The sequence below is a fragment of the Pan paniscus genome, chromosome 15 (assembly GCF_029289425.2).
Source record: "Pan paniscus chromosome 15, NHGRI_mPanPan1-v2.0_pri, whole genome shotgun sequence".
In the NCBI taxonomy this organism is placed as follows: Eukaryota; Metazoa; Chordata; class Mammalia; order Primates; family Hominidae; genus Pan; species Pan paniscus.
Window position 1 is genome coordinate 64353354 of NC_073264.2, and position 25443 is coordinate 64378796.

The following is a 25443-nucleotide window of genomic DNA, read 5'->3' on the forward strand; positions in this document are numbered from 1 at the left end:
AAGAGCAAAACTCTGTCTAAAACAAAACAAAAAGGGTAATGTTCTGTTGAAAATTGTCATCTTTGAAAATTAATAATGGCTACCATTTTTAAACACCCATCAAATCTCAAGCATTACATTAGTGATATTTAGACACATTATCTCTAATCCTTGCAAGAATAACACAAAAGTATTAAGATACCAATTTCAAAAACAAGAAAACTGAGACTGAAATACATTAAATAATTTGCCCAAGGTCATAGAACTACTTAAAAATTAATTTTCAACAAATAAATAAAGGAGTTCTCAGGTAGGCAAAGGCTTAGCTTTGATGTCATTATTCTTGTCTCTGTGTCCACTCACACATGGGTATTTGTGTGTACACACGTGTGTTCACACACTCCAAAAGCAGCACAGCATATTGAAAACTGTATGAGCTTTGGAGTTCAACAAACATGAATTTACACACAGTGTCCAGGGTTTGCTGGCTATATGACCCTCTCTGCATATCACTGTCTTTAACTGTAGAAGTTGCTGAATAACTAAAATCCAAACATTCCCTCATCCTCAATCATATATTTGGAAATATTAAACCCAAAGTGTTTCCATCTTGTTCTAAAAAACTCTGTAAGCATCAAGGTACTGAAGCAACTTCAACTCTTTCAGTGCTGTTGTGTCTGAGCATTACTACATTTTAGTTATCACATACAAACTCATAATAGAAAAGATGTTCAAGATTGTCTTGCTTCATTAAAAAAAAAGGCAGAAAACACAACTGACTACATCAATACACAGGGTATACTATTTAAAAAATTTTCTTGGCCGGGTGCACTGGCTCACACCTGTAATCCCATACTTTAGGAGGCTGAGGAGGCAGGAGAATGACTTGAGGCCAGGAGTTTGAGACCACCATGGACACCATGCAACATAGCAAGACCCCATCTGTATTAAAAATTTAAAAATTAGCCAGACATGGTGATACATGACTGTAATCCTAGCTACCTGGCAGGGGGCTGAGGAGGGAGGATCACTTAAGCCCAGGAGTTTGAGACTGCAGTGAGCTATGATTGTGCCACTGCACTCCAGGATGACAGAGCAAGACCCTGTCTCAAAAAAAGAAAAAAAGGGGAGTGGAGGGGTTATAACTATACAAATCTGATCTTAGACCAATGTATAAATCTGGAACTATGATCTCTTTGTTGGTAAATGCTTACAAACTGAAGGGTCTGGGACACTGCAAAAATCCTTAACTAACCATGGATGCTACTCGATAGAAGACGTCCACAGGTGCAGTGGCCCAGGCCATCAGAGTCATCAGAAGAAGGGGGTGATTAGAGCCCAAGCTTTGAATTCACACAGACCTGAATTCTAATCCTGGCTCTGTCACCTATTAATCAGGTAATGGATGTTATTATTAGATGATTTATGACCTTGTCATAAACCCAAAGGAGACTCCATAGTGCAAGGATTCCTGGTGTTTCAAAGACCCGGCTTAGGAGTCTCCTGATTCCCCTCCTCCACCCCAGCTGTCTCCTGGCAACAACCCAGGTTGCTGGGCCAAGCTCCAGAGAAGGGCACAACCCCATGTCTGGTTCCCATCACCTTCTTAACTACTCACTTTCTCCCTCCTCTCTCTCACATCCTCTCTACTCACCACTCATTTCTAACCCACTACCTTTCACTACAGTCTTGGAAATATTTCTCTCTTAATCTCAGGCAATTTCTTTTCCCTCCCATTTCATGTATAAGTAAACAGCACAACCTACAACAAAAACAAAGATAAAAATTAAAAGTCTAGAGTGTTCAGGGAAATTGGGCTTAATAATAATAAGCATCCAGAGGTTTTCTTCGGAATCTCTATAAAAACCACATCGTAGGTAAAGCCTGGACTTTGAAACCAGACAAACCGGTGTTCTATTCCCAGCTCCAACTCTTACTACTACTGTGTTCTTGGAAAAATTACAAAACCTGAGACTCTTTTTTTCCTGTACTATTAAAGTAAGAAATTAATGAGATAATTCACATAAAGCACTTGGTACAGTGCCTACAAGGTAAGCATGCCATGAACGTTAGCTATTATTCATATGATTCTCTCTCTCCTCCTATTTCTTGCACCTTGTTTTTCTTTGACCACTAGGATTGAAAATAAAATTTTCACAATTTTTTCAAGGTAACAGTATGTAGAGTAAGAAAACCTTCTGTTTTGCTATATATTTATAAGAAGTCAGCTTTACTGTGCACTATTGTGAGCCAGCCTAGGAATCTAAACGTAGAAGTGACGAGGAACGGAGGGTGGGCAGATAAATATATTCCAGGTTCCAAATTCAGCTTGACAAACTAGATCACAACCTGTTTACAGGTTTATGAGAGGGGGCTTCAGAGTCAGCCCTTAGTGGAAATAGGGCTTAAATTCATTAATTCATTAATCCATTTTAACTGTTCCCCACATTCTTACCCAGCTCCATTTTACAGATTTTGAGACAGAACTGGAAGGGGATTCAGAACAAGTCTGGAATCAGAAAGACATGGAGCTAGGCTGGGAGGCTTCTAGGAGAGAAAGGAATCTTGGCCTTGATCTTGGGTGAAGAATGAAGAATGGAGTAGCCAGAGCAAAGACTAAGCAAAAGTTGGTAGAATTGTGTTGAAATAATACACAAGTTTTCTCAGTGTAAACAGTAAGTAGTATGTGGGCTCTTTTGACCCTCAACAAGTCCCTTAAGCAATGAACTTGGAAGAACAGCCTTCTAGAACAGCACCTCCAGTGGTGTTTCCCTGCTCACCAAATGTATCTGAGCTTTCAAAGCACGGAATTTGAAATTAAAACCTTTCTTTTCAGGCTACCCTCTTTTCATCATTCTTCCATTTCTACTTTTCTCTTTCCTGTAGCCCTACAATCTAGTGTGTTCTAGTGAGTAGGTGAAAAAAATATATACAGAAAAAAATAAAGAAACTATAATCTTAGAAGAAATGATGGACATTTTCATTGTAAATTCTCTTGGAAGAGACTACTAAGTTTCTATTAACAAATGCAAACTATCCTTATTCCCACTTATGAAAGTAAATTGTCTCCTTCTCATATTTGAATGTGCCCTTGGGTAGAATAATGATAGGGGCATCATCATGGCTTTTGGTAGGATCTGTTTTGCCTTCTTCTCACCTATTGGTTATGTGTGAAATAAGATAAATTCCTCATATAATGTATAGCCCCTAATCAAGTATTGTATTAGTCTGTTTTCATGCTGCTAATAAAGACATCCCCAAGACTGGGTAATTTAAAAAGAAAAAGAGGTTTAATGGACTCACCGTTCCACTAACCGGGGAGGCCTCACAATCATGGCAGAAGGCAAAGGGCATGTTTTACATGGCGGTAGGCAAGACAGAGAATAAGAGCCAAGTGAAAAGGGAAACGCCTTATAAAACCATCAGATCTCATGAGACTTATTCACTACCATGAAAACAGTATGGGGGAAACTGCCCCCATAAATCAATTATCACCCACTGGGTCCCTCTCACAACATGTGGGAATTGTGGGAGCTACAGTTCAAGATGAGATTTGGGTGGGGACACGGCCAAACAATATCAAGTATCATATTAATAAATTAAGATATGGATCTTTGACTAGGTGTGTTAGTCTTGAGTAGTGTATCAAAACATATACGTATTTTCTTTTATAATACAGTAATTCTATAAATTCAAATGTGGGCAAAATTTTGATAATTTATGTCAAGGCAAATGCAACTAAAAGAAGTGGAACATTTGTAGAGCTAAGGAAATAATAAAATACTCAAGTTTTGGAACTCCTTGACTTACATGCCTTAAATCTGAGTCAGACTTCCCTAGATACCAGTGTTATGGAAAAAAGAATTTGCTCCCTCCCATCCATTCCACTGCCAGATTTATTATTTATTATAGCTCTTTTCCATTTTAGCTCCCTTTGTCATTCTAAGGTATCCAGAAGGGAATTCCATATTTTACTATTTCGAGTAGATTTCAGAGACAGAAAAAATGATGGGAATTTGGCCCTTAATAGAATGGTCTTTTCTTCTGCAATTATATAAACTCAATACTGATTTATATTTCCTAACATTGCTGTCTTTCCTCTGCTTACCATTCATTTATTTAACAAACATTTATTGGCATGGTGGAGCCACAGAATGAACAAGGCAGACACAGTCCCTTTAACACTACAAGTTACAGGGTTAGTCCTAGCTTCAGATGAAGCTTTAAACATTACTCATATGACATCTTTCAGCCCTGCCTTCTCAGGGTTGCTTCCATTCTCAGATAGATTTCTTTTCACAGTTCCCAGATGGCTCCCAGCAGCTCCTGGAGCTGCCTCCTTACTTATGCACTACTAGTCAGAAAGAGGAACCATTCCCCACTTCCCCTCCATCTCCACCCTCACTCAAAGAAAGGACCTAGACTTGAGTATTGTTGGTCCCAATTGGTCTGACTCAGGTCATGTACCAGTGCCTAAGCAATCAATGTGATCAAGGACATGGGATATACAACAGGTTTAAACTCATCAGAGCCCATTCTTGCAAACAGTCAGAGCCCACTGCATATGGCTGAGAAGCTCAGGGCACTTTTAGGAAAGAAAAGAAGGCATGAAATTGATGCTGGAAGGAACAAGACATGTCCACTGAAGTCCTTGTCCTTACAGAGCAAAAAGCTTCTAAAGAGTTGGCAGAATAATGGGAACTCACCAACCCTACACACACATGAATCATTTCTGATAGATGAGGGCTAACAAGTGCATAGTCTTGGAAATCTTCCCATAGCAACAGGATGCAGGCCGAGTGTTCTGTTAAAAACTACCACCGAGCAACCAGCATACTCTCAACACTGCTGGCCTCTGGCAGTGATTTAGAGGTGAAACCTTTCGTGTCCAATTAGTCTACACCTTGACTCATGCAGTGCCTAAGAATTCACCTTTATTTATAAAGTTCAGGGTCTCAGATAAATTTGACAAGAGCTGCTGAAAGTTCAAGTGTTTGCAAGGATATTAGTTTTCTCATTTAATCATAATTTAATTTTGATTAACAAGTGGACCTAGTTAGAGAACACTGAAAATAGCTCCATTTGAACCTCATGTTAGTAGAAATATTCCTTCTCAATCTTGTTTTCCACCTTGAATGCTGGATTTATTTCTAAGCTTATATGTTATACCTCATCAATCTAATGCTCTAAGTCAGTGGTTCTCATCCTCGGCCACTTGGGGAGCTTTAAGAAATATGAATACCTAGGTCTCAACCCCAAAACATCAATGCCTGGATATCGATAGATTCTGTTGTAATTGGTCCAGGGTGCAACCAAGGTTAAGAACCACTGCTCTTAGTAGAACCATGTTAGAGACAAAGATAATGTCTCCTAGGAAGCATGTCAAATTTGCACAAGCAACCAATTTAAATGCTGTAGCCAGTTAGGAAACAGTTAAAGTTGACCCAGGATTAAATCAAATTTGGAAATAGGGGGAAATGTTCTCCACATGGAGAGCAAGTCACCCATTTGTGCATGCTTTTGCCCCAGCTAGACACATCTCCCACATCTCTACTGCTACCACCTGGTCTAAGCTACCATCATCTTTTCCCTGAGCCACTGTAATATGCTCCCAAGCTATAAAATATAAAAGCTCGGCAGGCCATTATCTGCTTACTCCCCTCATTCACTACACTCCAGCCATACTGACCTTTCTTTTTGTTTGTTTGTTTTGTTTTGTTTGAGACAGGGCCTCACTCTGTCATCCAGGCTGGAGTACAGTGGCCCGATCGTGGCTCACTGCAGCCTTAACCACCCTGGCTCAAGTGATCCTCCCACCTCCTGAGCAGCTGGAACTGCAGGTACATGCCACCACGCCCTGCTAATCTTTGTAATTTTTGTAGAGATAGGGTTTTGCCATGTTGCCCAAGCTGGTCTCAAACTTAGGCTCAAGCGATCTGCCCACCTTGGCCTCCCCAAAGTGCTGGGATTACAAGCGTGAGCTACTGCGCCTGGCCTCACATCTTTCCCATCTCAGGACCTCTGTATGTGTTTTTTCCTCTGCCTAGAATGTCCCCCCATACACACACACACAAATACACCAGGACTTTTTTCCACTATGCACACAAACACTGTGCTTGCACACTCAACTTACTGCTCAGGGCTCAGTTTCAATGTCACTTCTTCAAAGGGGTTGTCCCTGACCCCTAATCTAAAGTGAGCCTCTAGAGGCTGGGCGCGGTGGCTCACACCTGTAATTTCAGCACTTTGGGAGACCAAGGTAGGCAGATCACTTGAGGTCAGGAGTTCAAGATCAGCCTCGCCAATATGGAGAAACCCCATCTCTACCAAAAATACAAAAAATTAGCTGGGCGTGATGGCAGGTGCCTGTAATCCCAGCTACTTAGGAGGCTGAGGCAGAAGAATCGCTTGAACCTGAGAGGGAGTGGCTGCAGTGAGCCAAGATTTCACCATTGCACTCCGGCCTGGGCAACAAGTGAAACTCCGTCTCAAAAATAAATAATTAATTAATTAATTTAAAAAATTAAAAAGTTAAAAAAATCAACTGAGCCTCCTGTTTTACATTCCCCTCGAGTCCTGTTTTATATTTTCCTAGCAAGGGGTTATTTGTACAGTATCTGGCTCCCCTTCCAAACTACAAGCTCCCTGAAGGCAAGGATAATTCTGTTTTCTTCACCCATGGATGCCCTAGCACCCAGCTTTGCCCCTGGTCCATAGTAGATTCTCAATACATAATTATTAAGTGTAAAGAAAAGAAGTATGTTTTATTGTACCACTTCCTTAAACTGAAGGACATTGTAAGAAATGGCTTCTGAAGTATATAGCCATAGTTACTCAAGATCACGTTTAGAACCTTGTTCACTACATTATTGTAAGTCTTCTCTTTACAAAAACCCATAGAACAGAATTTTTCACAGTCTCAATTCTAGAAATAGTGTTTTTCCTGAGAGAGGAACACAAGCCTAAGCTTCAACAAGCTCTCTGCAGACAAACCCAAAGAGAAAGGGGAAGGTGCTGAGCAATGCACACCCAGTTACTGCTCCCAGATTTACCAATCAGATGATTCTCTCACTCCACTGGGGGCATTCCAGCCAAATATGTTGACCCTAAGTGATTTCCTTCACATGGAAATATTACGTCAAGGGAAAGGAGGTCCTCTCTCCCAAACATCATTGACTTAATAACATTTATTTAGTGAGTATTTTATAAGATAAAGTCTCTATTCATTTTCTACTGCTTCTGTAACAAATTACCACAACTTATTATCTTATAATTTTGGAGGTCAAAAGTCCAAAATGTCAGAGTGGGTCACGCCTGTAATCCCAGCACTTTGGGAGGCCAAGGCAGGCTGATCACTTGAGGCCAAGAGTTCAAAACCAGCCTGGTCATCATGGCAAAATCCCATCTCTACTAAAAATACAAAACTTAGCCGGGCTTGGTGGTGCACGAGAATCACCCGAACCCAGGAGGCAGAGGTTGCAGTGAGCCGAGATCACGCCACTGTACTCCAGCCTGGGCAACAGAGAGAGACTCTGTCTCAAAAATAAATAAATAAATAGAGTCCAAAATGGGTTTCACTAGACTCAAATCAAGGAGCCAGCAGACCTGCATTCCTACAGGCTCCAGGGGAGAATTCATTCCTTGCCTTTCCCAGTGTCTAGAGGCTGCCTGGCTCATGAGCCCTTCCACAGCACCTCAACCTCTGCTTCTATTCTGACATCATCTTCTCTGACAGGTTCCGGGAATTAGGATGTGGGCATCTTTGGGGGACCATTATTCCACCTACAACAGTTATGTCAAATAATTAGAGGTCTGTGGATAAGCCAAGGTATATATTTATGATGTGATTAAAACCATATCCAAGAACTGTCTACTAATTCAGTATCCGGTATCATCCATTCAGACCAGTTCATGAATTCAAACAGTTCAGCCCAAAGACATGATATAAAATACTTTTCATCCTGAAAAAGTAGCCCAGGGATATTTTCAAAATTTTGTTTTAACCCCAAGAAAAACATCCTTCCTAATCAATAGTCCTCTAGTGTGCAGCTGTGATGAAAGAAGATCTTGTTATTCCTCCTGCCTAGAATTTACTACTATCTTTGTTGTCCCCCAATCCCCCATACCCTCGACTCTCACTCCTAGCCATCTCCTAATCTTCTCCCTCACTCCTCCATGCCTTCCCAAAAAGGCAACAGCATCAGGAAAGGGACATGAAAATGGAATAAGAAATATCTCTTTTTTCTTTAAGAGATGGGGTATCATTATGTTGCCCAGGCTATTCACAAACTCCTAGCCTCAAGCAATCCTCCCACTTTGGCCTTCCCAGTAACTAGGACTACAGGCATGAGCCTCCACACCTCATAGAAGCATCTCTTAAGAATAGGAACATGAAGATGAGATCATTTCTAACAGACAAATTACAAAATTCTCTGTAACTATTTAGGTTGGGATTTGGCTGGATTTTTAGACAATTTTTCTAGCTTTCCTTCTAGCCCTGAATCTGTATAGAAATTGTTTATATCACTTGCCTATTCTTTCTTTTCTTATAAACTCTTAAAGATGAAGGCCTCTATCATTCTCAAGGTCATGCAAGGGGTCATTCAATAGATACATGTCTGTTATCGGTCCTGAGCCTAAGGCTGTCATTTGCACATGCCAACTCCTAGTTCCTCCATCTGCTAAAAGTACACTTCCCTGAATGCTTTGAAAGCATATAGGCTTTAGATAATTTTTTTTAGAGGCAGGGTCTTACTCTGTCACCCAGACTGCAGTGCAATGGTGCAATCATAGCTCACTATAACGTCAAACTCCTGGGTTAAAGAATCACCTGCCTCAGCTTCCAAAGTAGCTAATTTTTTTTTTTTTTAGAGATGGGGTTTCACTATGTTGCCCAGGCTGTCTCAAACTCCTGGCCTCAAGTGATCCTCCTGCCTTGGCCTCCCAAAGTGCTGGGATTGCAGGCATGAGATACTGTGCCTGGCCCCTAGATAAAATTTGAAATCATTTGCTTAGTTATTTTCTTGTATTCATCTAGGCCACTTCCCCCTCCTTACCTACCTCTGCTTTCCTCCAGCCATTTCTATTTTTAGGCAGATTAGCACTTATTGATTTGTAAGGCTACTCCCTTCTTACTGTTTCTAAGATCATATGACAAAAACAACTAGTTACAAATGCCATGGTCAAAGAGCAGAAGATCTGATCCTTGCAGCACAGTCTAACAGAGAACATTTTTTGCTGACTGGTAGAGGGTCAACCAATGTGATAGTTAAAAACACACACACACTGCTTGAGTTTGTCTCAGGAGGTATGGCTAATATCCATTTATTTTCACTAATTCTTAAGTCTGGAACGTAACTAGCAGGTATGTTCTGTTTTTTTCTCTGTCTCTTCGCTGGGAGTCAGATTTGGAAGCAGAGTCACTGCAGCTCTAGAACTGTCCCCGACAGTGTTCCCAGGCAGCACAGTGGTTGGAGTGATGGTAGAGCCAGCCGCTTGCAGAGGTGGGGGTCAAGGTCTTGAGCTGATCCCCCAGGACCTGAAATTGACAACTGCAATGGCTGCCTTATGTCACACAGGACTGGATCAGCATTGTCTCGGCTGTCAGTGCTGGGAACTGGCCAAACACTCCATCACTGTCTATCTTGGAGTGAGCCCAAGCCATGGGCTCAATAGCCTTCCTTATTTTCTAGAATTGATCAGTTTCAATTCAACAACTGCATCTCCTGACATGCACACCAGAAAGTATCACCATGGCCTTCTGCTATGATTTCCTGGGTGCTGGGAAAGCTACAAGACTCCACAACTCCCTTCCAGTCCACCAGATGCTCCTGAGATCCCTAGCAGAGCTTTATCCGTTTGATGTGATCCCCTGAGAAATGTATACGCTCCTGGGGGAGGGGGGCATTTAAGCCATCCATTCATTCAGCAAACCTCATTGATTGAATACTCATTACTTGCAAGGCACTGTGCTGGGCCTTAGAGGCTTCTCTTTGCCTGTAAGGAGTTCACAGTCCAGTCAGCTATTAAGCATTTGTAATAGCTCATTGTGTGGGGGAAAAAAGAAAATTGGATAGATTTTAGTCAAGGAGAAGAGAAAAGCAGGATACCAATTTCCAAGGCTAGGGAGGAGAAAGCAGGGAAAGCGGAGCTCACCCAGAGAAGATAAACGTGTGCAACTTCCCCAGCTGCTCCTAAAGCCATGCCCACACAGGCTGCCATGGTAGACAGATGGACAGATGGACAGAGAGCAACAGTGGGTACTTCCACAGGTCCAGAAGCAAATCTTTAAAATTATGTCAGAGAACTTCAAAAGGACTCTTGAAGTCCCCATATAGAAGAAAGCACGTTGGGTTTTTATAGCGATCCAAGCTGCTGGGTACAATCTACTGAAATATTGGACTGAACAACAGAAAAGCAGCTCTTTTCGCAGCCTCCTTGGCCCCCATCGCTCACTTCCCTCCCTTTACTCATGCTCTCAAATGTTGAGGCCATGATCCCCTTAATAATGACCCAGGGGAGCAAGAGAAAATTTTCCAAGACCTAAGGTTACTTTGTTATAATTTCATCTCTTTCATCTCTTTTTGGCCACAGTCCCTTCTAAGCCTCAAATACCCACCTGAGGTAACCATCAGCCCTCTTGGGAGGTCCTTCCCACAGCAGGTCCCTGCAGCTCTCTGCAGGAATTCATCTGGGACCATGCCCCCACCCTCTTAAGGTCTGGTGACTAGTGATGGGGCAAGGATGAGCACTCCAGCTGCTGTCCTGACCCAGTTGCCTCTCTGCATTTCCCTTGTGGAATACACTGCTCCCTTTATATGTAACTGTCAACCACTTTAGGGGCTCAGAGAAGCTACATTTAAGGGAAGGATGAGAGCCTTGTCTCTTGAAGTGGGGTCTGCGGACCAGTAGCAAGGGCACTACCTAGAAGCTTATTAGAAAAATAGATTCTCAGGACCCACCAGACCATCCGAAATAGAACCTTCACATTAACAAAAACCACCACCACCACCCAGCCCCACCTCCCCCCAGCCTTACCCTCCCCCACTCCATGCTCCTGATTCAAATGCACTTGTGATGGCAGCAGGAGGAGAAAACAGCTCCAGCCCTGCTTGCTGCCCTGTCTCACACTCAACTGAAGGGCCACCAATCCAGGTGTGAGCTTTCCTATCTCTGTTTTGGAGCCACACATTTCTTGCAGCCTTAAGAAGAGGCTCTGGCCTTGACTTCACCAAGAATGCCAACTCTACCATGAACAGAAGGATATTCTGTGTCACTGCGGCATTTGCAAATCATTATGGCAACTTTATCCTATTTTTTTTACCTTTTTTAAGAGACAGGGTCTCACTCTGTTGCCCAGGCTGGAGTGCATGGAGTGCAGTGGCCCAGTAGTAGCTCACTGCAGTCTCCAACTCCTGGGCTCAAGCAATACTCCTGCCTTAGCCTCCCAAGTCGCTAAGAGTACAGGTGCGTGCCACCTGGCTAACTGTTTTTTTTTTTTTTTTTTTTGGTTTTTTTTTTTGATAGAGACGAGGTCTTGCTAGTTGCCCAGGCTCTTCTTGAATTCCTGGGCTCAAGAAGCGATCCTCCTGCTTTGGCCTTCTGAAGCACCAGGATTACAGGTGTGAGCTACCATGCCTGGCCATGTGTTTATCCTTTATTCCTCAACCACATGCTTCCATAGCTCATCCCTGTGTCACTTACTCCCTGCACTATATGCCAACTGGGGGCCGGCATCAGATCTCTGTGACTAAAAATATTCTTTTATTTATTATCCATCTGTTGAATCCCTATAGTGGGCCAAATACTCTGCTAGACATTTGTCCTTTAAGCAAGAGCTTGTGGATCAGAGTGCACAGTCCCACTGTGTAGCTCTCATTAGAAATTTGTGATTGGAGGGGAGGGAGAGGCGCAAGCTTCACAAGATAGGGATGCCAGAGCAACAGCAAAGGTAGTCAGTATGCTACTGCAGCTCACCCCAATCATACTCACACGTGGCTCTTCTGTAACATCCTTTGTCTCTTGGCCAGTCCCTTCTTGGAGGGCAGGGCTCAGTAATGTACCAGTCCCCCCAGGAAAGAATAGGCTGGACCGAAGTGACAAGAGTCTCGGCTGGGTGCAGTAGCTCATGCCTGTAATCCTAACACTTTGGCAGGCCGAGGCAGGCAGATCACGAGGTCGGGAGTTTAAGACTAGCCTGGCCAACATGGTGAAACCCTGTCTCTACTAAAAATACCAAAAAATGGCCAGGCGCGGTGGCTCACGCCTGTAGTCCCAAAACTTTGGGAGGTCGAGGCAGGCGGGTCGTGAGGTCAGAAGTTTGAGGCCAGCCTGACCAACATGGTGAAACTCTGTCTCTACTAACAATACAAAAATTAGCCAGGCATGGTGGCATGCACCTGTAGTCCCAGCTACTCAGGAGTCTGAGGCAGGAGAATCACTTGAACCCGGGAGGTGGAAGTTGCAGTGAGCCAAGATTGCACCACTGCACTCCAGCCTGGGTGATAGAGCGTGACTCTGTCCCAAAAAAAAAGAAAAAATTAGCCAGGCATGGTGGCACATGCCTGTAGTCCCAGCTACTAAGGGGGCTGAGGCAGGAGAATTATTTAAAACCAGGAGCTGGAGGTTGCAGTGAGACGAAATCGCACCACTGTACTCCAGCCTGGGTGACACAGTGAGACTGTCTCCAAAAAAAAAAAGAGTCTCTTTACCAGCTCACCCCGACCCAGTCCCCAGCATCCCTGACCCCTATCCACTCAAGAGCCAAGCCCAGCTCAGGCTGAGTTGCCCTTCCAGGCAGAGCCAGCTTAGACAAGAAGTTTAACAATCCTCCAGAATTCATTTGGGTTTTCCCAGATGAAGGGTCGTAGGTCAAGACTGATGGAAGCAGAGAGAGGCCACAGGTCAGAAAGTTATCTGAGCAACGAGGTCAGGTTAGGGCAACAATGAAGATACCATGGAAGCTGTGAGCCAGGCCCGAACAGCCTAGGAAACCAGACTGAACCAGCCCCTTCTTCTCAGGAGGTGCTTTCAAAGATGGATTCAGGTTACAGTAGCCCACGGCTCCCTACATCCTCCTTCCTTCCTCACCATATTCCTTCCCCACCCACCCCATCCTTCTCCCCTGCAAATATGACTTTTTTCCCCTCCTCTGATTTTTTTTTTCACAAGGCTGTCATTTCTCTGCAGTTACTGGCAAAGCCACTGAATATCACCCCTCCCCAGCCTTTCTCCCATGCCAGGTCCTGAATACCTTGCTCCACGAGGACAGAGGAGGGGAGCTGATTTCACATCCCTCCATCCAGGGGTAGTCTCAACCCCTCATCCACAGGGCTCCCTGGCACAACCTCATTTTGCCTCTAACCCATTAGTGACTGACTCCAAGAGGGCTATCATCTGGCTCACACCTGTAATCCCAGCACTTTGCAAGGTCGAGGCGGGTGGATCACCTGAGGTCAGGAGTTCGAGACCAGCCTAGCCAACATGGTGAAACTCCATCTCTACTAAAAATACCAAAAATAAGCCAGGCTCAGTGGCGGGCGCCTGTCATCCCAGCTACTCAGGAGTCTGAGACAGGAGAATCGCTTGAACCCGGGAGGTGGAGGTTGCAGTGAGCCAAGATCACGCCATTGCGCTCCAGCCTGGGCAACAAGAGTGAAACTCTGTCCCAAAAAAAAAAAAAAAAAGGGCTATCATCTTATTTCTAATTCCCTTTCCTATCCTGGAGCCTTTAACCTTCTGGTCTAATAGAGATTGCAGTTTCAGCCACCCATGCTAGCCTTGACAGTGTCATACTTTACACAGCTGAGCATCTACAGGTTCTAAGAGAAAGATATGAGGTTAGTATAATAAGAGAGTTTAGCAAATAACCCCTTGAACTGTTTAAAAAAAATATATATATATAGTATTATAAATGTTCTATGTTGGGACTACAAGAAAAAGTATTAAATTATAAAAGTTTATCATCATTCCCCTCCTATTTTCCCCCCCTTTGACTGAGGAGAGAAAGCACCCTTGGCCACCCAGCTTCCCTCTCCCCAACAGCCCAAAGGAGAGTATGAGGGTACCAGCCATGCCCTGGGCTTTCCTGAGCTGCCAGAAAGGAGACTAAACCCTTTACACAGGCATGCTGCTAAAGAGGGTAGAAGCAAAGCTTCAAGGCTGTGGCAGGCCATGAAAAGTACTGAGAAGAAGGTGGTTTTAAGAAGCAGTGCTATGGTTCAGGATTTGAATCCACTCTGGTGTCTTTATCTTTCAGGTGAGATCAGAATGGTTCACAAGTATTTTTGGCTGCAGGTACTGTGTGTTTCCTTGTATGTGAAGCCACCATGAGAATGTACCACATGGTTCCCATTTATATTTGAGTTGCATTTTTTAAATGCTTTGTTTTGTTTTGAGATGGAGTCTCACTCTGTCGCCCAGGCTGGAGTGCGGTGGCATGATCTTGGCTCGCAGCAACCTCCGCCTCCCAGGTTCAAGCAATTCTCTTGCCTCAGCCTCCTAAGTGGCTGGAATTACAGGTGCGTGCCACCATGCCTGGCTAATTTTTGTATTTCTAGTAGAGACAGGATTTTGCCATGTTGGCCAGGCTGGTCTCAAACTCCTGACCTCATGATCCACCCTCCTCGGCCTTAAATGCTTTTAAATGCAAGAAATTCTAGTGAATTAATTGTACCTTACCTAAAACTGGGCAGAAACACATCAGCAAAGCCAAGAATAATAATTCGAATCCTCAGATTGCTAATCCAGTGAACCTACTGACCCCAGGAGCCAAATACTGCACAAGGCATCTTTCTATCTTTCAGTGACGACGCATAACATAGGTTCTGAAAGGAGTCAACATTAAGTGCATCCTTTCACCAACTTTGAAACTCTCCTTAAGAGGAGTAGCTAGCCATGCACTTTATGTTGCTGATAAGCATCCCGAAAATTATATTTTTATTTGTAGGTGCTTTGAAGGAAAACAATTAGGAAAAATATGTGAACAAGGACAGAGAAGTGGTAGACTTCTTACCTTATACAAATTCTGAGAACATACTTAATAATAAAGGTAACAGTGAAAGATGGTCTTGCATATACTTATTGCAGAAAGGATCCAACCACTGTTTTATCTCAAATTTTCATATATATAATCCTCCCCAATCATAATTAACCATCAAATGTGAATCAGCAGACATGAATATTTCTTGACATATATTAAGAAATAAAAAATAAGGTTACGTTATTTTTATTTGAAAAGAACCTATGTTTCATTACCTAAAAAGAACCCATATTCTGGCTGGCGATATTAGAAAAAGATAAACGAAATAAATAAAGGAAAAAACCACAAATACATAAAATTCTAGGACTGAATAACAAAGAGACAGGCAAGTAAATATAATCTTAGGATGACAACCATGCACCAAAGTAGAAAACAGAGAAAAACAGCTTAATGATCTCCAAATTACATTGTAATCATCTGGAAAATAAGTTATTGAGAGCAGAAACACACACTAAATATTCACTTGGCTAGTTTATCTCACTATACCTAGACATTGTCAGTAAAGGGCTATATTTAGAACCTAATTTACTATGTTGTCTTTATAGCTCATATATTTCTTTCAGTTTACAACTAATACATTTTGGCAAATTCCCACGTTCTCAAATGCACAATATTTTCTCGGTACCTTTGGAAAGCAAGTATAGGTAGAGCATTAGTGGTTCATCATAGTTTTCTGAAAAAGATGAGTTGCTCTGCAATACACAGTTTATAAACCTCCACTGCAGCAGACCTATTTATCACACGTTCTACTCGTAAAATTATAAGCTTGGTCCTACAGCCTAAAATAAATCTGGATAAGCCTAAGACGAAAGCTTCTGAGAGTCCATCTAGGAGAAATGATAGAATTTAAGTGATGGGAGGTAAGTTAAATGACATTTAATCCAATCTGTATATACATCAACAACAGCACAATAACCATGATTGCTGAGCATCCAAATACTAGTTTTTCTAACTGTTTTACATGTTCATGATAGCAAAGAATGGAAAAAATAAAGTGTTTTCTGTGGTTATTTTACATATACATGTAGAACTTTATCTCCCACTATCTGCACATTATATCCTGAATATGTTACCACATTCCCCATTATTTTTTAAAAGGTTCCATCTTAAGGCTGCTCCGTAACTGCTGAGGACCAATCCCTGATTGTTGAGTGTGTAAAGGGTTTCCAACTGTTAGCTACTATAAACACTTTGATGACGAATAGACTTACATATACACATTGTTGTACACATGTACAGGTTTTTTTTTTTACCATAATTACCAAATGCCCTCTTGATATAAATACCTGATAGTACTTATATCAACACTACATTAGCTTTTATTCTGTCATGGGGGATACACTGCAGAAATAAGACTGCCGAGTCAAATGTGAAAAAGATGTTTCCTGTTTAGGCTTTGATCTATATTGCCAAATGGCTTTCCAAAAAAATTAATCCATAAATTTGCATTTTCTCCAGCAGTGTGAAGTGTCCACATTCACCAGCACTGGGTATTTCTTCTCTTCGTCATTGCCAATTTGAATGACCCAAGGTTGTATCTCTCTTTAATTTAAATTGTTTTCACTCCAATGTTAATTTGCCCTTTATATTTATTTCTTTGTAAATTGTCTATATTCTTTCTTTTTTTCTTTTGGGTTAATCCTTATTGATTAGAAAACCTGTTTATGTATCAAAGATATAATCTTCTTTGACCCTCATATATTGTAACCATTTTTCCCAGTATATTTACCTTTCTTTTTGATAACATCAAAAGTTATCTTTTCTATAGGACAGTAATCAGTTTTCTATTGAACCTAACCACCTATGCTAACATTGCCTTTTTCCTTTTTTTTCCTTTTTTTTGAGACAGAGTCTTACTCTGTTACCCAAGCTCTGGAGTGAAGTGCCAAAAACATGGCTCACTGCAACCTTGATCTCCTGGGATCAAGCCATCCTCCCACCTCAGCCTCCCAAGTAGCTGGGGCTACTTGATGCACACCACCATGCCCAGCTAATTTTTTTTTTTTTTATGTTTTGTAGAGATGGGGTCTCACTTTGTTTCCCAGGCTGGTCTCAAACTCCTGAGCTTAAGCAATCCTCCTGCCTCAGCCTCCCAAAGTGCTGCAATCACAGGCATGAGCCACCGCACTTAGCCTAACATTGCTTTTTAAATATTATAAATGCCTAGTTCTTCAAAATGCTCTTTGAACAAGATTTACCATCTTACCGGTTCACTCACCAATGAGTTAATAAATCTTTGACGTGCTCATCCTATCTTCACATGAAAGCTGTGTTTTTAACTTTCCTAAAATTATATTTCTTGCTATATCCAGAATCTAGTGTTTCTTCCTCCAACAAAGCAGCTTTGTGGTACTACATACACCACATAGTCAGGAGTGCCTCATTCTAACTAGCAAACACAGTACACTAGACATAATAATGCAGATAGCTGGTTATGTGCTAGCAACTGAACGGCACTTGGAGGCGTCCCTATAACTGACCTGACATTTCCAACATTTCTCTTGAAAGCCATCTTATAGTCATCATATTGACTTCAAAAGACCACTCTTGGCAGCTGAGACAGCCAACCCAATGAGGAAGGGGCTTTGATGGTTTACAGGGCATGAACGACACTTCCTCATCCAGATTTGCAGAACACACACTGTTTTGTGAGATAACTGAAATGCTGAGGGAAGTAGACGTAAGTTCTACCTGAGCTATTTTCTCTCTGGGTGGAACTCAAGACAGCAAGACCAGGACTTAGACTTCATTAGCATCTCATACCAAGTCACAAAATTAACCACTCCAATTCACTCAAAGAAGAAAGACAAGAGAGTAAAGAGTTTAATGGATTTGGGGGAAAGGACCTTCATTTTACATACTTAACAGGTCACTGACAACTTTTCACACTTTATTGAGAGAACCCTCTGAGCCATTAGCAGGTCATTTGACCTACTCTCTTTAAAACCTCTCTAAGCTCAGAAAGCAACACTAATAGCTCCAGGAATAGAAGGTGATCTGAGATTTTAGTCTGACCACTGTCTGCCAGGCAGCTTTGCTGGCTAGAGGCACTTCCCAGCAGTTCCAATCTTGCCAGGAGCTTCAAGCTGCCCCTCCGTACATTTTGGAGAACTTTATTCTGCCCCTGGTGCTGTATATCTGCACTGTGTATTCAGCATCTATTATGTATGCCAGGAACTGGCTGTGTACTCTGGGGTATACTGGGCATGGAGACTCTGCCCTCAAGGATCTTCCTGTCCAGTGGGGAATATCAGACAGATCTAAATACCTATTATAGGGTAGAAAATGACTAGTAATTCACAAATATTAAGATCACACCATGTGCCAGTTAATGTGCACTGAGTATTCAGTGGAGAGCAAGACAGGCTAGTCCTTGTCCTTAGAATGGGTTCAATAAGCATTTGCTGAAAGAGTAAAAATAACAGTCGTTTAGTACCCACCATAGGTCAGACTATGTTCCAGGCATTTTCTCATTTAATTTCCTTCTCACAAGTACTTTCTTTGGTAGGTGATGTTATCCCCCATTTTTAATAGATAAGGAAAGAGGGGCTCAGAGATGGTAGGTGACTTTCTCAAGGTCATTACAGTGATGAATAGCAATGATAGGATTCAAATACAGAACTATCTGACTTGAAAGATCCTGCTCTTTGAACCTCACTATGTTTACCATTAGCATTTTATGACAATAGCTTCCTTCTGTGCAGGTGTGACTGACTGATTTCCAAATTGAGAAGCCTCATAGGACACAGGTTGGCAAGCAATAAGGCATCCACTGCTAGTCCAAGATAAGGACTCACGAAGCCATGACCCGTATAACCCTCAATGTTTGATTGACATTTGATCTATCTCTGGCTGTCCCTTGACATCCTCTGGCATAAACTGTGTGATCTACTTATCTTCCTTCTGATAGAACGAGAGAATAAAAGGGCCGAGAAGAGGAAATGAAAAGTGAAGGGCACAAGCTCTGCCCCCTCTTTTTAGGATTCCTCCAGCAGTACTGGCCCCACACACAGACAGACTAGACAGCCACTACACAGCAAAGCTGAACATCCAACATGGCTTCCACACCCATAATGGCATCCTCCCTTCCCCCAACATTTTGCCTTAACTCAAGGAAATTATTTTAAGTCCTTCTCTTTTACTCATTTTGAGGAAAAGAATAATTCAGGACTTCAAAGCTTAACAAAGCCATCAGAATGAAGCCTCAGTTAGTGAGCCAGGGCAGCTCCACCCTGTGTGCCTACCTTCTTGGCATCATCTTCCCCAGTGCACCCTGGGCAGCTCAGGACAGCTGTTCCTCCCCCAGTGCACCCTGGGTAGCTCTTGGCCATCCTCAGGAACTCAGCTCAGACACCTCCTCCTCCAGAAAGCCTTTTCTTTTTTTTTTTAATTTCAACTTTTATTTTAGATTCAGGGAGTACATCTGTAGGTTTGTTCCATGGGTATCGTGAATGACACTGAGGTTTGGGGTGTGATAGTACTGATCACCTGAGTACTATGCTTACTACATACCCAGGTAGTAAGCATAGTACCCAATAGTTAGTTTTTCAACCCATCCTTCCCTTTCTCCCTCCCCACTCTAGTAGTCCCCACTGTCTATTGTTGCCATCTTTGTGTCCATGAGTACCCAATGTTCAGTTCCCACTTATGAGAACATGCAGTATTTGGTTTTCTGTTTCTGCATTAATTAGCTTATGATAATGGCCTCCAGCTGCATCCATGTTGCTACAAAGAACATGATTTTATCTTTTTATGGCTACATAGTATTCCATGAGGTATATGCACAAGGCTTTCTTTATCCAATCCATCCTGGATGGACACCTGGATTGATTTCATGTATTTGCTATTGTGAATAGTGCTACAATGGACATACAAGTGCATATGTCTTTTTGGGAGAACAGTTTTTTGGTCTTTGGTTTTTTTGGATATATACCCAGTAATGGGATTGCTAGGTCAAATGGTAGTTTTAAGTTCTTTGAGAAATATCCAAACTGCTTTCCATGATGGCTGAACTAATTTACATTTCCACTAATAGTGTATAAGGTTTCCCTTTTCTCCACAGTCTGACCAGCATCAGTTGTTTTTTGACTTTTCAATAATAGCCATTCTGACTGGTGTGAGATGGTATTTTACTATAGTTTTGATTTGCATTTCTCTGGTGATTAGTGATGTGGAACATTTTTTCATAAACATGTTGGCCACTTGTATGTCTTCTTTTGAGAAGTATCTGTTCATGTCTTTATTAAAAAGTTTTTTGGTTTTTGCTTCTTGAATTAAGTTCCTTATAGATTCTGAATATTATACCTCTGTCGGATGTGTGGTTTGTGAATATTTGCTCCCATTCTATAGGTTGTCTGATTACTCTGTTGATAGTTTGTTTTGTTTTGTTTTTGTTTTGCTGTGCAGAAGATCTGGAGTTTAATTAGGTTCCACTTGTCCATTTTTGTTTTGGTTGCAATTGCTTTTGAGGACCTAGTCATAATATCTTTCTCAAGGCCAATGTTCAAAATGGTGTTTCCTAGGTTTTATTCTAGAATTCTGATAGTTTGAGGGCTTATATTTAAATCTTTAATTCATCTTAACTTTAGTATATGGTGAAAGGTAAGGGTCCAGTTTCATTCTTCTGCATATGGCTAGCCAGCTATCCCAGCAACATTTATTGAGTAGAGTGTCTTTTCTCTATCTCTTATTTTTGTAAACTTTATCAAACATCAGATGGCTGTGGATGTGCAGTTTTATTTCTGGGTTCTCTATTTTGTTCCACTGGTCTATGTGTCTGTTTTTGTACCAGTACCACACTGTTTTGTTTACTGTAGCCATGTAGTGTAGTTTGAAGTAGGGTAATGTAATACCTTTGGCTTTGTTCTTTTTGCTTAGAATTGCTTTAGCTATTCAGGTTCTTTTTTGATTCCACATGAAATTTAGAATAGTATTTTCTAATTCTGTAAAAATGACATTGGTAGTATCAATGATAAAAAGTCAAACTTTGTAAAATATTTGAAGAGATTTATTCTGAGCCAAATGTAAAAACCATGACCCATGACACAGCCCCAGGAGGTCCTGAGAACATGTCCCCAAGATGGTTGGTTACAGCTTGATTTTATGCATTTTAGGGGGGGACAGAAGTTACAGAGACATAAATCAGTACATGTAAGGTGTACGTTGGTTAGGCCTGGAAAGGCCAAGGGCTTCCAAGTCATAGGTGGATTTAAACATTTCCTGATTGGCAATTGGTTGAAAGGGTTAAGCTCTGTCTGAAAAGTTGAAGTCAACAGAAATAAATGTTTCTAGTTAAGATAAGGGGAGTTGCAGAAACCAAGGTTCTGCAACCTATCTATATAATATATAGGTAGATAGTTATATAGATGAAGCCTCTGGGTAGCAGGCTTCAGAGAGAAAAAACGGTAAGCGTCTCTTATCAGACCCTAAAAGTGCCAGACTCTTAGTTAAATCTCTCCTGGATCAGGAAAAGACATGGAAAGGAAAAGGAATTTTCTATGGATTGTAGACAAGAGACAGCTTTTCAAGGCCATTTCAAAATATCTCAAAGATATTTTAGGGGAAAATACTTTGGTTTCTTTCAAGGCTTGCTCTCTTTCATGTGATGCTATACTAGAGTCAGGTTGCAATTTGGTATCTTATTACTACAGAGTCTGTTTTGTCAGTCACAAGACCTCTGTTTTCATGTTAATGCTGGTCAGCTGTGCCTAAATTCCAAAGGGAGGAGAGTATGATGAGGCATGTCCCACCCAGCCCCCCTTCCCATCATAGCCTGAACTAGTTTTTCAGGTTTACTTTGGAATGCCCTTAACCAAGAGGAGGGTTCCATTCAGTCAGTTGGGGTGCTTAGAATTTTGTTTTTGGTTTACAGTAGTTTGATAGGAAGGCTGTTGAATCTGTATTGCTTTGGGCAGTATGGCCATTCTAACAGTGTTGATTCTTCCAATCCATGAGCATGGAATGTTTTTCCATTTGTTTGTATTATCTATAATTTCTTCCAGCAGTGTTTTATAGTTCTCCTTGTAGAGACGTAGGTATTTTATTTTTGTGTGGCTATTGTAAATGGGATTGTGTTCTTGATTTGTCTCTCAGCCTGAATGTTATTGGTGTATAGAAATACTACTGATTTTTGCACATTGATTTTTGTATCCTGAACCTTTACTGAAGTCATTTATCAATTCTATGAGCCTTTTGGCAGAGTCTTTATGGTTTTCTAGGTATAGAATCATATTGTCAGCAAAGAAGGATAGTTTGACTTCCTCTTTTCATATTTTGCTCAGAAAGCCTTTTCTGATCCAGCTCCACAGTGTGTGTGTGCAGACATATGCACAGCCAGCAGTGCCCCTGCCGCAGGCCCCCACACCCCTCACACTTCCCCTGACACAGCTCATGCCACACTGCACAGTGCCCATGCTTTGCCAGGAAACCGCTTGTCTCCATGCTCCATGGCAGGAAGAATTGAATCTGGTCTTTCTGCTCCTACCATTGAGTTCAGTCCACGAACCCGGTAGACTCTTGAAGAAGGAAAGAACAGAGGAAACAGAAAGCTTTGTCCAGACGCTCTGCCCACCACCTCACCTTCCTGTGCTCACTTCAGGCCTGGTGAAATTCCCAGGGATCAAAGCTGCCATAGGAGAAAAGGGTGAGGCCCGAGGGAAAACAGACTGGAGAGAATGACTGAGAAAGCAAGGACTATCTGAACAGGCACTCCAGGGCTCCCATAACATAGGTCAGAGCCATTGCTTAGGAATATTTGCAGTGCCCAGTGGGGCAGTGAGGATGACTCGACTTCTAGGAATCACTCCACAGATGGCCCCGGGCCTGCATGTCATGAGACAATCTAAGGGGTCTCTGGAACAGCTGCCCCTGACCTGCATGTACTGGGCTCACTTGAGGTTCCATGCTGTGATAGCTGGATGTCTCCCTTCATGCCTAATCCATGACAAGTTAGTGAACTGGTCACTGAAGAAACCATTTAGGCAGATTTCAGAAACCTCTGACTGGGCTCTCTTCTACCATTGTGCATGAAGAGGAAAAATTAAACAGGACAAGAGCTCTGGGCCACACAGCCTCACCTCCATTCCTATTGCTAGCCTGACTTGTGAAAGGAAGTGAAAACATTTAAATGCCCTTCTTCTGTCAGCATGGTAACTGGGGTGGATGGAGCTGGGTTTACCATTTTAAAATACACATTTAACAGCTCATCTGAGTGGCTGCAGCCATGTTATCAAGCTGAACACATGTTGATCTGAGTAGATTAGAAAAATAGTTCCCAGTGGCTGGGGACGTAGAGCTTTTAAACAAGTGCTTTGCTTTTCAAAGAATGAGCCATTAAGAAGTTCCTTGTATACATGTAGCCCATGAACCTGAAAAGAAATAAAAGTAAAATCAATACCGAATCAGCAACTCTAAGCAGCAGGCTAGAGAATTTGGCTGTTAGAGATATGGTTATAAAAGATTGCTATTCAGTTTATCTTTCATTTCCTGCACAGCTAATGATAGGAGGAATCAAAAATCATCTTCACACTGAATTTGCACATTTTGACAAGAGAAAAAACTCACACTTTTCTTCATATTTTATTTCCTTTTTCCAAAAAGCGATTCAATTTTTTTTTGGAAATTTAAATTTGCTCTTTCCTTTCACGAAAAGAATTCTATTACTCCTGCATTCAATCTGTTCAATCTCAGTTTAGTTTCAAGTTGAGACTTTCATTTCCAGACATGTACAGAGTGGTTGCTGTCCCTGTTTTCCTTCTCATTTTCAGGGCACAATTCCTTGGCAAAGTAGTAAGCTACTGAGTTAAGTCAAACTCGCTACTTTTCACCCTCTAAGCGCCCTTTATGTATGTGAGACTGAACCCATACAATGTCTTCTGCAACTAAAGTTCAAAATCATAATGAATCAATTGTGCAAAAGCACTGGAATATCTAATTTTAAAAAACTTTTCAAAATGAACGCTAAGCCCTTCTCATTTAACTATTTGCCTTGCTTTATAGGCTATAAAAGTATATATTAATAGGTGTGATAATATTCTTTGTTTTTAGGGTTTTATAAATATTTCAAAGACAAATACAAGCAGAGAGATTTCTAATAGACAAGCTACTTACACAATTCTGTGCCCTGAAAGGTGTCTCAAACCGAAGAAAAGAAGGCAATAATCTAATGAAAAAGGGGCCCAGCATTCTTTTTCATCAGAAGCTTGGTGTTCTAGAGCCGAATAAGGATCAGTGGGTAGCCCACAGAGTGTCCTGGTGGCACCAATAATATTCATCTCTGTTGAGAAATTTGGACTTGGCTCAGACCATCTGCCATCACTGCAGCCCAAGGTTACCTTTCATTTGGAAATTATGCTGTCAACTTGGTTTAGAATGTACACGAGCGAGGCATATGCTTCTTCTTGCTGCCCAAGGAGATGCTGGCATGGAAACAATGTGAAGGCTCCTGACTGAAGCTTGTGTTTATGGACTCTCCTCTTCTTTTCTCTTCTCCCCTAGTTACTGTGACTGTGGGAGGCAAACAACACTTGCTCGGACTGTATGACACTGCGGGACAGGTACATTTTTATTATCTTGATTCATTGGAGAGCGGTGGTGTAGGGGAGAAAAAGATCCATTTGCTTAGGCAGATGGGACTCATAGCACAGATATTACCCATTATGATCATTTGTGGCCAATTTATTGTCTGCCTAAATGACAACCAAAAGCACATTCTCAATATTTTAAAAACTACAAAAATCTAAATTGTTACATCATTCAAGGCATTGATAGGTAAATAATGATTCTTTTGACTGATGACCATCAAAAACCAGAATAACAGATTTGTGACCACGAGTTTCAATTTCTTTCTGTGGAAACCTATTCCAGATTCAGGATTCATAGGTCAATTTCATAAATTTTAGTTCCACCCATTTTTTTTCAGGTTATTTCTTTGCCCACGCTTTATTTGAATTGCCTAATGAACTGTGAAAAGGCCCAAAAAGAGATTGGTGGGGGTGAGGGGAGGAGAGAGGGAGAAGATGGATTAAGTGTTGGAAGGAAGAAAAGCCAGGATCCTAGATGTTTTCCAAAAGTGAGAGTCAACCCTGAATAACTGGGGGTTGACTCTAAATTCCCTAAGATTCTTGAAATATTCTCACTTTGTCAGGACTGTTTCTTCAAGTTGGAGAAACTGGCCCACCAATAACATAAGACAATGGGCTAAAACCCTCAACAATTAATCAGCTGGCACATGCTCTTTTTGGGTGAAAATGGCACTTAATCTGTCTTTCCCAGCATCCCACACATCGCTACGAAGTTTCTCATGTTCTAATGTTCTAATCCAGTTCATGGATTGGTGGAGGGGAAGTGGTTAAGCAACTGATGGCCGTAGCCCAATTTCTTGGATAGAGCTTTTGTTACCATATGTCTTGGGTCATCTATTTAGG

At 41.7% G+C, this 25443-nt stretch overlaps 1 protein-coding gene across 2 annotated transcripts in view; it reads left to right on the forward strand.

Annotated features, from left to right (window-relative positions):
• The window catches only part of RHOJ (ras homolog family member J), an 89060-nt gene that overhangs the window by 40428 nt on the left and 23189 nt on the right, over nucleotides 1-25443 (forward strand). For both annotated transcript variants that reach the window (XM_034937668.3, XM_003831624.6), the window contains exon 2: nucleotides 24515-24573. In XM_034937668.3, coding sequence (XP_034793559.1) covers nucleotides 24515-24573 — 59 coding nt within the window. The remainder of the gene's footprint in view (nucleotides 1-24514; nucleotides 24574-25443) is intronic.